The sequence below is a fragment of the Oncorhynchus nerka genome, linkage group LG27 (genome assembly GCF_034236695.1).
Source record: "Oncorhynchus nerka isolate Pitt River linkage group LG27, Oner_Uvic_2.0, whole genome shotgun sequence".
In the NCBI taxonomy this organism is placed as follows: Eukaryota; Metazoa; Chordata; class Actinopteri; order Salmoniformes; family Salmonidae; genus Oncorhynchus; species Oncorhynchus nerka.
Genome location: NC_088422.1, coordinates 15,042,712 through 15,058,392, shown reverse-complemented (window position 1 = coordinate 15,058,392; position 15,681 = coordinate 15,042,712). Strand labels below are relative to the sequence as shown.

At 46.3% G+C, this 15,681-nt stretch overlaps 1 protein-coding gene across 9 annotated transcripts in view; it reads left to right on the top strand.

Annotated features, from left to right (window-relative positions):
• rtkna (rhotekin a) overlaps nucleotides 1-15,681 on the top strand; it is a 126,494-nt gene that overhangs the window by 100,002 nt on the left and 10,811 nt on the right. For all 9 annotated transcript variants that reach the window (XM_029637190.2, XM_029637191.2, XM_029637189.2 and 6 more), the window contains exons 2-5: nucleotides 7,729-7,928; nucleotides 8,095-8,156; nucleotides 12,221-12,274; nucleotides 15,072-15,189. In XM_029637190.2, the coding sequence (XP_029493050.1) occupies nucleotides 7,729-7,928; nucleotides 8,095-8,156; nucleotides 12,221-12,274; nucleotides 15,072-15,189 (434 nt within the window). The remainder of the gene's footprint in view (nucleotides 1-7,728; nucleotides 7,929-8,094; nucleotides 8,157-12,220; nucleotides 12,275-15,071; nucleotides 15,190-15,681) is intronic.

The following is a 15,681-nucleotide window of genomic DNA, read 5'->3' as shown; positions in this document are numbered from 1 at the left end:
GACGAAAATTGAAAAAAAGATTCTGGAGGTTTTAACTCTCTGAATGTGCACGCCAATGAATGAATTTGGTAAATTCAGTATCTTCTCAGATTAGCCTACTTATTTTAGTCACACCTTTAAAACCTGAGCCTTGAGGACACTTTATGAGGTACAAGTGGTACTAGCCCTGTGTAATTGATAACAAACCAAGCTAATCTCAGTTCATGAGGGTGAGTCTGCCAGAAGGTCTTAGTGAGTCTGTAAGCAGGGCTTGGCTTGGCTGCCAGTCTCTACTCTTAACGGATGAGCTTGTTGTTGTGAAGCTCTTAGGCACTTTCCTTTCACCATGGACAGGCTTGGTCTCTTCAAACTAAACCCTCACACACATGCAAATACACATTCACATAGGGCTGGGTGATATAGCCTAAAATCAGATTGTTGTATTATTATTGTTTTTTTTACTCGTGGGCGATTCACGATATATATATATAGAGATTTTTTTTAAACCTTTTTCTCTAAATAAGCTTTGTTGTATAATTAAGGTCAATACACTGCATTTCAAACAGTCAGCAGTAATCTAATGAATTCAGGGCTTGTAAAAGGACATCTAGGCTAAATATAAACCCTCCACAACCATCAGACCAACTAATAATGGCATTATTTCATCAAAATGGTTTAACCTGCTTATTTGTAGTAATCACTGATCTGGCTTTCAAGTCTGTCTATTAAAATGACATTTTGGTTCCAAATTTAACCAGAATTATGGACAATGCACATTGGTTAATAATCACCAACTTCTGGTTTCAGGCATGATAGAAAATTAACACAGGTCTCGTGAGTAGCCACATTATATTTATTTTTAATGTCAAGCGAAAGATCTGTTCAACATTGTGGGAGTTGAGACATAAAAAGGGTATCGTTACAAATGTTAAGTTCTCCTCTATTACAGTAAAATAATGTGTGTCGGTTTCCATATGACCGATTTTATGTCGGACCAAACCTCAGATTCAAATAGCGAGTTGAAACTGCTTGGCGTCAGAGAGGAAGAAGTGATCTTTAGTCTCTTTGTTGTTGTGAGAGGCAGGGGGAGGAGCTTGGTGTCTGTGCGAGCGGGAAGGTGCACAGAAGAAGTGAAGGAGACGGGACCAAAAAAAACGAACGCTCGTGAAACTGAAAAAAAAAAAGACTCACCTTAATTCTTGCGATCCCGACCGCGATAAAGGCATTTGAAACATCACGCTAAAACATTCCTACTCTCACACGCATGCGCCCATGACCCCCACCGACCCCCAGCTAGTAGTGTACTCTTTCATAGAGCTGCACCCATGACCCCCACCGACCCCCAGCTAGTAGTGTACTCTTTCATAGAGCTGCACCCATGACCCCCACCGACCCCCAGCTAGTAGTGTACTCTTTCATAGAGCTGGACCCATGAATCCCACCGACCCCCAGCTAGTAGTGTACTCTTTCATAGAGCTGGACCCATGAATTCCACCGACCCCCAGCTAGTAGCATACTCTTTCATAGAGCTGGACCCATGAATCCCACCGACCCCCAGCTAGTAGTGTACTCTTTCATAGAGCTGGACCCATGGAAAGTTTGCTATGTAGAACCCCTAGGCTGTATCTCTGCTCCAGATCTCTCACACACACACACACACACACACACACACACACACACATATATATACAATCACATATTTTTCTGTCCACATCCACACACACCGCTCCCCTCTGAGCAGGGGCCCAGCTGCACTGGAACACTCAGTGCCTTTGTGTGAGAACAGCTGGCAGCAGTCACACACTATGTTGTTGATTTGATTTGATACTCTCCCGACAAACACACAGTCGCACGTATGCCTTAAGCCGTCCATTCCCACTGGGCACAGACGTCAATTAAACGTCTATTCCATGTTGGTTCAACGTAATTTCGTTGACGGGCCGCCCCCAGGTGGTGAGGGTAGGAAATAACATCTCCACTCCGCTGATCCTCAACACTGGGGCCCCACAAGGGTGTGTTTTCAGCCCTCTCCTGTACTCCCTGTTCACCCATGACTGCGTGACCATGCACGCCTCCAACTCAATCATCAAGTTTGCAGACGACACTACAGTGGTAGGCTTGATTACAACGACGAGATGGCCTACAGGGAGGAGGTGATGGCCCTCGGAGTGTGGTGTCAGGAGAATAACCTCTCACTCAATGTCAGTAAATCAAGAGATGATTGTAGACTTCAGGAAACAGCAGAGGGAGCACCCCCTATCCACATCGATGGGACAGTAGTGGAGAAGGTGGAAAGTTCCTGGACGTACACATCACGGACAAACTGAAATGGTCCACCCACACAGACAGTGTAGTGAAGAAGGCACAACAGCACCTCAGGAGGCTGAAAAAATTTGCCTTGTCACCAAAAACCCTCACTAACTTTTACAGGTGCACAATTGAGAGCATCCTGTCGGGCTGTGTCACCGCCTGGTACAGCAACTACACCGCCCACAACCGCAGAGTTCTCCAGAGGGTGGTGCGGTCTGCACAACGCATCACCGGGGGCAAACTACCTGCCCTCCAGGACACCTACACCACCTGATGTCACAGGAAGGCCAAAAAGATCATCAAGGACAGCAACCACCCGAGCCACTGCCTGTTCACCCCGCTATCATCCAGAAGGCGAGGTCAGTACAGGTGCATCAAAGCTCGGACAGAGAGACTGAAAAACAGCTTCTTTCTCAAGGCCATCAGACTGTTAAACAGCCACCACTATCACAGAGAGGCTGCTGCCTACATACAGACTTGATATCATTGGCCACTTTAATAAATGGAACACTATTCACTTTAATAATGCCACTTTAAGAATGTTTACATATCTCACATTACTTATGTCATATGTATATATTGTATACTGTATCCTTCACTATCTATTGCATCTTAACCGCTCTGTCTCTGCTCATCCATATATTTTATACTTCTATATTCTCATTCCATTCCTTTACTAGATTGTGTGTATTAGGTTTTGTTGTGGAATTGTTAGATTTTACCTGTTAGATACTGCTGCACTGTCAGATCTAGAAGCATAAGCACTTCACTACACTCGCAATAACATCTGCTTACCATGTGTATGTGACCAATAAGAATTGATTTGAAATGACGTGAGAACAAAGTTGATTCAACCAGTGTGTGTCTTGTGAGTTGTTTGTGGATAGTTTATTACATTTGCTGGTTCTGTTCAGTGCTATATGTATTGGGACAAATCCTCTGGTTCTTCCACCATTAGACCACTGCAGATTTCGTTCGGGCCCTGGTGACTTCAGCACTCTGGCTGTACACTGGGAAACACACTCAGACCGGAGGGAGAAGTCTGTGCCTTGGACAGGATCGTGGTTGAACTGCTTTGCCACTGCGTTGCTATCGTTAATGGAGGTACACAAATACCCAAACGAGGCATTTTTAAGGCATTAATTCTGCGCGGTTACAGGGTCAATTCTGCGTAGTTACAGGGTCAATTCCGCGTGGTTACAGGGTCAATTCCACGTGGTTACAGGGTCAATTCCGCGTGGTTACAGGGTCAATTCCGCGTGGTTACAGGGTCAATTCCGCGTGGTTACAGGGTCAATTCCGCGTGGTTACAGGGTCAATTCCGCGTGGTTACAGGGTCAATTCCGCATGGTTACAGGGTTAAAACAGAAACAACTCAAAGGGTTAAGCTTAGGTATTCACTCCAAATGGTTATAATTAAAAACAACATGCTGTTTCCACCAACTATCAACCATCAGGAGTTGGCGTTCAGTGCTGGGAAATCATTTTTATTGTTTCTGCAGAGGATGACATATATGATGTTCTCAGGACCTTATCAAACAGCCGTCTATTTTCAGTGATCAGGCTGAATGCCCCCCCCCCCCCCTTCCCAGTTCTCTATCATGCCTCGTAACCCATGGTGCCAGAACCAAACTATGACAGAGTGTCCTACTTCAGTGGTTCCCAAACAGGGGTACTAGGACACCTGGGGGTACTTGGCCCATCCATAGGGGCTACTTGGCCCATCCATAGGGGCTACTTGAAGAATCATGAGACCAAAATCTAACTGGTAAAATGCATATGAAAGTGTACTTTAGGAGTACTCCAGGTAGAGCAACATTTTGTAGGTGGACAGTAACCGAAAAAGGTTGAGAACCACTGTCCTACTTGAACAAGCCATTGGTTTTGGGTGATTTTATTTAATTTTTTGTATATTTGCGTCTGGTGGAATTTGTTTGTGTGTATGTGTTAGCATCGGCTATGTCTCTGTGTTTGTGTGTATGTGTTAGCATAGGCTATGTCTCTGTGTATGTGTTAGCATAGGCTATGTCTCTGTGTTTGTGTGTATGTGTTAGCATAGGCTATGTCTCTGTGTATGTGTTAGCATAGGCTATGTCTCTGTGTTTGTGTGTATGTGTTAGCATAGGCTATGTCTCTGTGTATGTGTTAGCATCGGCTATGTCTCTGTGTTTGTGTGTATGTGTTAGCATAGGCTATGTCTCTGTGTATGTGTTAGCATAGGCTATGTCTCTGTGTTTGTGTGTATGTGTTAGCATAGGCTATGTCTCTGTGTATGTGTTAGCATAGGCTATGTCTCTGTGTATGTGTTAGCATAGGCTATGTCTCTGTGTTTGTGTGTATGTGTTAGCATAGGCTATGTCTCTGTGTTTGTGTGTATGAGGGATGGATAGACGAACAAATTCTGAGCCTGTTTCTTTGTGCATGTCTTGAAACTAGGGTGTGTGTGCTTGCAAGTGTATGTTTACGTGTGACAAGCTTGCGTGTCTATGTGAAGGAGAGAGAGAGAGCCCATGTGTTGTGTGTTAATGACAGTCTGCTGATGTGCGTTCCTCTCGCCCCCATGATCATATCCCACAGTTCCCTGGGGCCTCTCTTGGCCCTGCTCCTCCCTCTCCTGGCCCTGCCCCTCCCTCCCTCCCTCACCTGGCCCTGCCCCTCGCTCCCTCCCTCCCTCTCCTGGCCCTGCCCCTCACTCCCTCCCTCTCCTGGCCCTGCCCCTCAATCCTTCCCTCTCCTGGCCCTGCCTCTCCTGGCCCTGCCTTTCCCTCTCCTGGCTCTGCCCCTCCTTCGCCCCCCTCCTGGCCCTGCCCCTCCCTCTTCTGGCCCTGCCCCTCCCTCGCTCCCTCCCTCTTCTACCCCTGCCCCTCACTCCCTCCCTCTCCTGGCCCTGCCTCTCCCTCTCCTGGCCCTGCCCTCTCTCTCTCCTGGCACTGCCCCTCCTTCGCCCCTCTCCTAGCTATGCCCCTCCCTCTTCTGGCCCCTCCCTCCCTCCCTCTCCTCCCTCTGCCCCTCGCTCCCTCCCTCCCTCTCCTACCTCTGCCCCTCGCTCCCTCCCTCCCTCTCCTACCTCTGCCCCTCACTCCCTCCCTCTCCTGGCCCTGCCCCTTACTCCCTCCCTCTCTCTCTCTCCTGGCCCTAACCCTCGCTCTCTCCCCCCGCTCCTTCCCTCCCCTCCCTCTCTCTCTCTCCCTCCCTCCCTCGCCACCCCTCCCTCTCCTGGCCTTGCCCCTCCCTCACTCCCTCCCCTGGCCCTGCCCCTCACTGCTTCCCTCTCCTGCCCATGCCCCTCCCTCGCTCCCTCCCTCCCCAGGTCCTGCCACTCTGGTGGAGTGGGCAGACACATAGTTGTGGCAGACAAATTGTGCCTGCCCACTCTACCCAGATCTTGCTCTCTATCTCTCTCCTGCTTTTCCCTAAGGTCCATCCTTCTCTTTATATTGTTCTCTATCCCCCTCTCTCTCTCATCTCCCCCTCTGTCTCTCTCCTTGGTAAACATTAAAAATATATACATATATTTAACCATTATTTAACTAGGCAAGTCAGTTAAGAACTAATTCTTATTTACAATGACGGCCTTAACAAGGCACACCTGTTTATTGAAATGCATTCCAGGTGACTACCTCATGAAGCTGGTTGAGAGAATGCCAAGAGTGTGCAAAGCTGTCATCAAGGCAAAGGGTGGCTACTTTGAAGAATCTCAAATATAAAATATATTTTGATTTGTTTAACACTTTTTTTTTGGTTACTACATGATCCCATATGTGTTATTTTATAGTTTTGATGTCTTCACTATTATTCTACAATGTAGAAAATACTAAAAATAAATGAAAAACCCTTGAACGAGTAGGTGTGCCCAAACTTTTGACTGTGTGACTGTGTGTGTGTGTACATATGACTTTTTCCACATTTTGTTACTGTACAGCCTTATTCTAAAATGTATTAAATTGTTTTTTTCCCCTCATCAATCTACACACAATACCCCATAATGACAAATCAAAAACAGTTTTTTAGACATTTTTGCTAATTTATTAAAAATAAAAACTTAAATCAGTTACATAAGTATTCAGACCCTTTTATCAGTACTTTGTTGAAGCACTTTTGGCAGCGATTAGAACGTCAAGTCTTCCTGGGTATGATGCTACAAGCTTTGCACACCTGTATTTGGCAAGTTTCTCCCAGTCTTCTCTGCAGATCCCCTCAAGCTCTGTAAGGTTGGATGGGGAGCGTCGCTGCACAGCTATTTTCAGATTTTTCCAGAGATGTTCGATCGGGTTCAAGTCTGGGCTCTGGCTCGGCCATTCTTGTCCTGATGCCACTTCTGTGTTGTCTTGGCTGTCTGCTTAGGCTCGTTGTCTTGTTGGATGGTGAACCTTCGCTCCAGTCTGAGTTCCTAAGTGCTCTGGAGCAGGTTTTCATCAAGGATCTCTCTGTACTTTGCGCCTTTCATCTTTTCCCTTGATCCTGACTAGTCTCCCTGCCACTGAAAAACATCCCCACAGCATGATGCTGCCGCCACCGTGCTTCACCGTAGGGATGGTGCCAGGTTTCCTCCAGACATGACGTTTGGCATTCAGGCCAAAGAGTTCAAGCTTGGTTTAATCAGACCAGAGAATTTTGTTTCTCTGGTGCCTTTCATGTGCCTTTTACTGAGGAGTGGCTTCTGTCTGGCCACTCTACCACAAAGGCATTATTGGTGGAGTCCTGCAGAGATGGTTGTCCTTCTGGAAGATTTTCCCATCTCCACAGAGGAACTCAGGTCTGTCAGAGTGAACATCAGGTTCTTGGTCACCTCCCTGACCAAGGCCCTTCTCCCCCGGTTGCTCAGTTTGGCCGGGCGGCCAGCTCTAGGAAAAGTCTTGGTGTTTCCAAACTTCTTCCATTTAAGAATGATGGAGGCCACTGTGTTCTTGGTGACCTTCAATGCTGCAGAAATGTTTTGGTACCCTTCCCCAGATCTGTGCCTCGACACAATCCTGTCACAGACAATTCCTTGGAACTCATGGCTTGGTTTTTACTCTGACATGCACTGTCAACTGTGGGATCTTATATAGACAGGTGTGTATGTTCAATGATTAAGCATCTTGGTGTCTGCGTGCCGGAGGGGAGGCAGAAGGGTGTAAGGGCATATTTACAGCTTCTTCCTGACTACTCTGTGCCCTGACTGACCCACGCCTCAATGCACAGAGACACCAGAATGCTTTCATGGATACACCCCACTAATGGGCCCACGAGACACACACACACACACACACACACACGTTTGCCCTCTTTCTCCCATAAACACAAACGCTCTTCTTCACAGTCATTGTCACATTTAAACTGAACTGTCACACTTACCCTCTTGTTACAGTCTCACTCCACACTCAAAGACCAACCCTGTACCAGTCAGTAAAATGTCCAAACCCATCTCTCCCTCCCTCTCTCTCTCTCTGCCTGCAGGACAGTAACATCCAGAAGAAAATAGACCATGAGATCCGGATGCGTGACGGGGCCTGTAAGCTGCTGGCTGCGTGCTCCCAGAGAGAACAGGCCCTGGAGGCCTCCAAGAGCCTGCTCACCTGCAACACCCGCATCATGGCCTACATGTCGGAGCTGCAGAGGATGAAGGAGGCCCAGGTCATGCAGAGGGTTGCACTAAGGTCAGAGGGCAAACGGGCAGGGCAAGGGGGCGGGGTAGGAACTTAGGTGCATAAATGGAGCTATACCCATAGGGTGAAGGGTTTAATGTGGTCTGAGTGGGCAATTGAGCAGGGTTTACAATTAGATTTTCCGTTGTTGTCATCCTCTTCTTTCTGTCTCGACTAGGTCATCGGACGCAGGGCCCACGGACGACAGACTACCCTGTAAAGGAAGGGTGGCCATCTCAGGTAGGCCCGAGGTGTGTGTGTGTGTGTGTGTGTGTGTACCTTTGTAAAGGAAAGCTGCATGTCTACCCAATAGCAGAGCTTCATGTAGTCCACTTCATCAGGCCCTGACACCCTGTCTCATCTCCTATTATGCCATGCATATGCTGTCCGTCATGCTGAGGGGGGCGGGCTCATGATGATAAGCAAGATCTTCTCTGGGTCTCATAGCCACACTCCAAGGAGGACCCCCCACTACGGAGGGGTGAGGGTATGTGGGTTATGGAAAGGGGTTAATTTAAAGGCTGAGTGTGGGATACGGGGTTAGGCTGAGTGAAAGAGGGGTTATAATGAGGGAGAAATTGTTTGGGGGAGAGAGAGAAATGGTTTGGGGGAGAGAGAGGACTGGGTTTGGGGGGGAGAGAGGACTGGGTTTGGGGGAGAGAGAGGACTGGGTTTGGGGGAGAGAGAGGACTGGGTTTGGGGGAGAGAGAGGACTGGGTTTGGGGGAGAGAGAGGACTGGGTTTGGGGGAAGAGAGGACTGGGTTTGGGGGAAGAGAGGACTGGGTTTGGGGGAGAGAGAGGACTGGGTTTGGGGGGAGAGAGAGGACTGGGTTTGGGGGAGAGGGGAGAGGGAGGACTGGGTTTGGGGGGAGAGAGGAGGAGGACTGGGTTTGGGGGGAGAGAGAGGACTGGGTTTGGGGGAGAGAGGGGACTGGGATTGGGGGAGAGAGAGAACTGGGTTTGGGGGAGAGAGGGGACTGGGATTGGGGGAGAGGGAGGACTGGGATTGGGGGAGAGGGAGGACTGGGATTGGGGGAGAGGGAGGACTGGGATTGGGGGAGAGGGAGGACTGGGATTGGGGGAGAGGGAGGACTGGGTTTGGGGGAGAGGGGAGAGGGAGGACTGGGTTTGTGGGGAGAGAAGGAATGGGTTTGGGGGAGAGAAGGAATGAGTTGGAGGGGGAGGAATGGGTTTGGGGGAGGGAGGATTGGGTTTGATTGGAGAGAAGGAATGGTTTGGGGGAGGGAGGATTGGGTTTGAGGGGAGAGAAGGAATGGCTCTTGGGGGAGAGAAGGAATGGGTTGGGGGAGGGGGAATGGGTTTGGGGGAGAGGGAGGATTGGGTTTGGGGGAGAGAGGACTGGGTTTGGGGGAGAGAAGGAATAGTTTGGGGGAGGGAGGATTGGGTTTGAGGGGAGAGAAGGAATGGGTTGGGGGAGAGAAGGAATGGGTTGGGGGAGGGGGAATGGGTTTGGGGGAGAGGGAGGAATGGGTTTGAGGGGAGAGGGAGGAATGGGTTTGGGGAGAGGGAGGAATGGGTTTGGGGGGATAAGGAATGAAGGTTTGGGGGAGAGTGAGGAATGGGTTTGGGGGATAAGGGGTGAGGATGTGGAGGGGGAGGGAACGAGGGGTGAGGATTTAAACATTTTATGGTTTAAAGAAATTATGCAAAAGAGGTAGCAAACAAGTTATGCTGCTCATCTGATTGGTTGACATATTGTCAATGGAGAAATGTTGTGATTAAACTTAACACAAAGAAAAATAACTTGTATTACCAAATAAAGATAAATGACATAAAGCACAATGGAAAAATGCTTTGGAGTACCTTAAATGATATCATGGGCAGAAAACCCAATTAATCTCCATCGTTCATTGAAGGTGATGGTTTATTTATAACAAAACTTTCGATATTGCCAATCATTTCAATGACTATTTCACTACAGAGTTGTTTATCAACGAAAAAAACAGACTATTATTCAATGGAAGCTTCTCTAACATCAGATATGTACAATGCGGTGTCCCTCAGGGCAGTTGCCTTGGAACGTTACTCTTCTCTATTTTTACAAATTATTTGCCACTGGTCTTACACAAAGCTAGAATGAGTATGTATGCGGCTGATTCCGCACTCTACATGTCAGCACCCAAAGCCAGTGAGCTCACAGTAATAATTCGATATTCAACTGATTATGCCAGTAGGCAGATTATGCAATAGTCATGTAAACACATTATTCTACTTATATTAATCGGCGTACGGTCAAAATCTAAATAAGCATCTGCTGATTAAAACACCTGGTTTTCTGGGCAATCTTTTGAATTATCATGACGTGTAAACATCTTAATGGGCATAGTGGTGTATCTGATCTGCTCATGTGCCAGCACCGGGAGCTCAAATCTCTCTCTTTAGCGCGAGTGAAGTCGGAACAACTGAATGTACGAGTCTTAGAAGTAGTTTTCACAAACAAACATGATATATTATGTCCTAACTCAGAATCAAACATGCTTCCCAAAAATAACATGGTCGCTGTGGTAGAACGTTTAGTTTGATTGGTGATTTTCGGCATTGATCAAAGTACCATCAGGAAACCTGATTTCAGATGTGTCCATGTAAACAGGATTATTAAGGAAATCATTCTTCTTCCAAAGCATGTAAACATTTTAATTTGAACTATTATATTCATCTGACTATCCACAATAGTCTCATTATTGTTTGCATGTAAACATACTCCTACTCATTAAAGGGTGTGATCGCAAGTTGAGGAAGCAAAACTCCTAGGTATAACAGTGGATGGTCAATTATCATTAGACAAAAGTCTACTGTACTAGTTGTTCAGGCTTTGGTCTTGTCATATCTTGATAGCTGTCTGGTAATATGGTCATGTACTGCAAAGAAAGACCTAGCAAAGCTGCAGCTGGCTCAGAACAGAGCAGCACACCTTGCCCTTAACAGCACATAGAGAACTAACATCAACAACATGCATGCCAGTCTTTCCTGGTTGACGAGAGATTAACTGCTTCTCTTCTAGTTTTTTTGAGGAATACTGTGACAAATTCCAGAGTGTCTGCATAATCAAATAACATTCAGGTCAGACACCCATACATACCCCACAAGACATGCCACCAGGGGTCTCTTCAGACACCCGTACAGTGCCTTGCGAAAGTATTCGGCCCCCTTGAACTTTGCGACCTTTTGCCACATTTCAGGCTTCAAACATAAAGATATAAAACTGTATTTTTTTGTGAAGAATCAACAACAAGTGGGACACAATCACTTCACAAAAAAATACAGTGTTATATCTTTATGTTTGAAGCCTGAAATGTGGCAAAAGGTCGCAAAGTTCAAAGGGGCCGAATACTTTCGCAAGGCACTGTACATACCCCTGGTGGCATGTCTTGTGGGGTATGTACGGGTGTCTGAAGAGACCCCTGGTGGCATGTCTTGTGGGGTCTCTTCAGACACCCGTACATACCCCACAAGACATGCCACCAGGGGTCTCTTCGGACACCCGTACATACCCCACAAGACATGCCACCAGGGGTCTCTTCATGTTCCCCAAAAGGAATTGACAGCAATGCATAGTTTTATACAGAGCCATGATCGCATGGAACTCCCTTCCATCTCCCATTACTCAAGCAAACAGCAAAATTACCTTTAAAAATGTTTTTGATACAAAGTAACAACTAATGGAAAGGCAGAGACTGTGAGGGCACACTCTAACACACATCTAGTTGTATTGTTTGTATAATGTTTTAGTTGCATTGTTTGGATATCGTTGTATTTGACATTTGTGTGGCTTTCCTTGTCTATCAATGTTTTGTTACTTGTCATGTTTTTTATAGACCTACGAAGTGTAGCTGCTGCTTCGGCAAAGCCAATGGGGATCATAATAAACTGACATAAAAGGATGAGGGTGGGAGTAGGAGAGAGAAGAGGTAATTAAAGGATTATGATGAACTGCGCTGGTTCAGTGGGAGGACAGGAGGACAGGGGGCTCTGAGGTCTGTCTGTCTGCTTCAGACTGCTCACAGCTGGAGGGCCACACACACACACACACACACACAGTTTATGAACAGAAGTTGTGACTTATCATTGATTGACTGGGTCGACAGGAAGCCGTTTAGCGAGTAAGCTCAGTGCAGAGCATGGGCTTCATCATCATACACACAAGCGCGGACGCGCATTATGACAGTAACTGCCTGGTGGAGGAGATCAAATATTGTGTGTGTGTGGTATGAGTTTGTGGTTGTGTATATCGTACATTTGTGACGGATTTCACTGTCACTCTGACTGTCCTTTGTCATTGCAGACCTGCGGATCCCTCTCATGTGGAAAGACACAGAGTACTTCAAGAACAAAGGAGGTGAGGAGTGCTTCTACACCTGCATTGCTTGCTGTTTGGGGTTTTAGGCTGGGTTTCTGTACAGCACTTTGAGATATCAGCTGATGTACGAAGGGCTATATAAATACATTTGATTTGAGTCAGTGTGCTATAACTGGCATGAATAAACTCATCAATGATTCATGTCAGTGTGCTAGAACTGGTGTGAATAGACTCATCAATGAGTCATATCAGTGTGCTAGAACTGGTGTGAATAGACTCATCAATGATTCATGTCAGTGTGCTAGAACTGGTGTGAATAGACTCATCAATGATTCATATCAGTGTGCTAGAACTGGTGTGAATAGACTCATCAATGATTCATATCAGTGTGCTAGAACTGGTGTGAATAGACTCATCAATGATTCATATCAGTGTGCTAGAACTGGTGTGAATAGACTCATCAATGATTCATGTCAGTGTGCTAGAACTGGTGTGAATAGACTCATCAATGATTCATATCAGTGTGCTAGAACTGGTGTGAATAGACTCATCAATGATTCATGTCAGTGTGCTCGAACTGGTGTGAATAGACTCATCAATGATTCATGTCAGTGTGCTAGAACTGGTGTGAATAGACTCATCAATGATTCATGTCAGTGTGCTAGAACTGGTGTGAATAGACTCATCAATGAGTCATATCAGTGTGCTGGAACTGGTGTGAATAGACTCATCAATGATTCATGTCAGTGTGCTCGAACTGGTGTGAATAGACTCATCAATGATTCATGTCAGTGCTAGAACTGGTGTGAATAGACTCATCAATGATTCATGTCAGTGCTAGAACTGGTGTGAATAGACTCATCAATGATTCATATCAGTGTGCTAGAACTGGTGTGAATAGACTCATCAATTATTCATATCAGTGTGCTAGAACTGGTGTGAATAGACTCATCAATTATTCATATCAGTGTGCTAGATCTGGTGTGAATAGACTCATCAATGATTCATGTCAGTGTGCTAGAACTGGTGTGAATAGACTCATCAATGATTCATGTCAGTGTGCTCGAACTGGTGTGAATAGACTCATCAATGATTCATGTCAGTGTGCTAGAACTGGTGTGAATAGACTCATCAATGAGTCATATCAGTGTGCTAGAACTGGTGTGAATAGACTCATCAATGAGTCATGTGAGTCAACTGAGTGAGTGAAGCCATGTGAATCGATTAGAATTTGGGTAAAGTGGTATCCACAAAGCCTCCCAGAGTAGGAGGGCTGATTTTAGAATCAGTTGAATCTTTTAGATGATAATGAATAACATTACATGGACAGGTGGGAGATCGGTTCCTAGATCAGCACTCCTACTCTGAGACGCTTTGTGGATACGGGCCCTGAGAAAGAGAACTCTTAATGTATTAGAACTGAAACACTGAACACGTGAGCATAACAGGTCATGCTCTTTTAAAAAGACTTGTAGATCTTAACTTCTATACGGCTATTGAAATGTATGTACGTTTCTATTTTTCCCTCTGTAAAGTCAGCAGCTCACTGACAAGCAAACATTCCAACAGTAAGTGATTGGGTGTGATGGCCTCTGGCTTAGAAACCTGCTGCACAGACAGCCCTCTTCTGTTCTGTTGTCTTTGTCTGTGCTACTGCAGCAAAGAGGCCTGGATCTGCGTAGGATCTGGTATTTGTAGTTCTAGGTGCTCATTTGATACCGCTGTGTTATGGTTTATGTTGACTGCTACGTGTTAAGGTCAAAACGTTATGGTAAAAAAAAAAAAAGTGCTGAAACCCGACTCCTCGGTGAGGTCTGAAACCCGACTCCTTGGTGAGGTCTGAAACCCGACTCCTTGGTGAGGTCTGAAACCCGACTCCTTGGTGAGGTCTGAAACCCGACTCCTTGGTGAGGTCTGCATGACCTAATAGATCTATAATGAGGCAATTAGTGCCGGTTTTTAAGTGCAGTGGGAAGATAAGGAAGCCTAAGATGGCATTGATAGAGTGTGCGCTTTTGATGCATGCACACACACACCCGCACTCACACTCCCAAATACATTTAGTGTAAAACGATACACTCACACACCGTGCTGCATGTGAAGAACACTCTTAAAGCTACTTAGGCCAGACTCTCACAGTGCGGCTGTCCAAGTCCAACAGCTGCTAGAGTTGGTGTTGTTCATCCCAGTCTGTCCAGTTTGACAGCCAAACCCACAATCCTCCAAACATTTACTCTGTAGCCTCCGTCTGTTTAAAACATCCACAGAGGGTGCAGATAGTGCCAGAGGAGTTCTCAAGTGGGGAAATCTAGTCAAATGTCTTCCACATGCTGCTTTTCTCACTTCTCTCTCTATCTCTCTCTCCACCTCTCTCTCTCTACCTCTGTCTCTCTCTCTCTCTCTCTCTACCTCTCTGTCTCTGTCTCTCTCTCTCTGTCTCTCTCTCTGTCTGTCTCTCTCTCTCTCTCTCCACCTCTCTGTCTCTACCTCTCTCTCTACCTCGCTGTCTCTGTCTCTCTCTGTCTGTCTCTCTCTCTCTCTCTGTCTCTGTCTCTCTCTCTCTTTCTGTCTCTCTCTCTCTCTCTGTCTGTCTCTCTCTGTCTGTCTCTCTCTGTGTCTGTCTCTCTCTGTGTCTGTCTCTCTCTGTGTCTGTCTCTCTCTCTGTGTCTGTCTCTCTCTCTGTGTCTGTCTCTCTCTCTGTGTCTGTCTCTCTCTGTGTCTGTCTCTCTCTGTGTCTGTCTGTCTGTCTGTCTGTCTCTCTCTCTGTCTGTCTCTGTCTCTCTCTGTCTCTCTTTATCTCTCTCTCTCTCTGTCTGTCTCTCTTTACCTCTCTCAGAGCTGCATCGGTGTGCAGTGTTCTGTCTGCTCCAGGTGGGGGCGGAGATCCACGACACAGACATGGTGATAGTGGACCGGACACTCACCGACATCTGCTTTGACAACACCATAGTGTTGTAAGTCCTATTTGTGTTATGTTGTATCTAAAGCTGTGTTTACGCCATTATTGGCAAAAGACCTAATCTGATTGGTCAAAAGACCAATTAGTGGAAATACACTGCTCCAAAAAATAAAGGGAACACTGAAATAACACATCGTAGATCTGAATGAATGAAATATTGTTAGTAAATACTTTTTTCTTTACATAGTTGAATGTGCTGACAACAAAATCACACAAAAATGATCAATGGAAATCAAATGTATCAACCCATGGAGGTCTGGATTTGGAGTCACACTCAAAATGAAAGAGGAAAACCACACTACAGGCTGATCCAACTTTGATGTAATGTCCTTAAAACAAGTCAAAATGAGGCTCAGTAGTGTGTGTGGCCTCCACGTGCCTGTATGACCTCCCTACAACGCCTGGGCGTGCTCCTGATGAGGTGGCGGATGGTCTCCTGAGGGATCTCCTCCCAAACCTGGACTAAAGCATCCGCCAACTCCTGGAC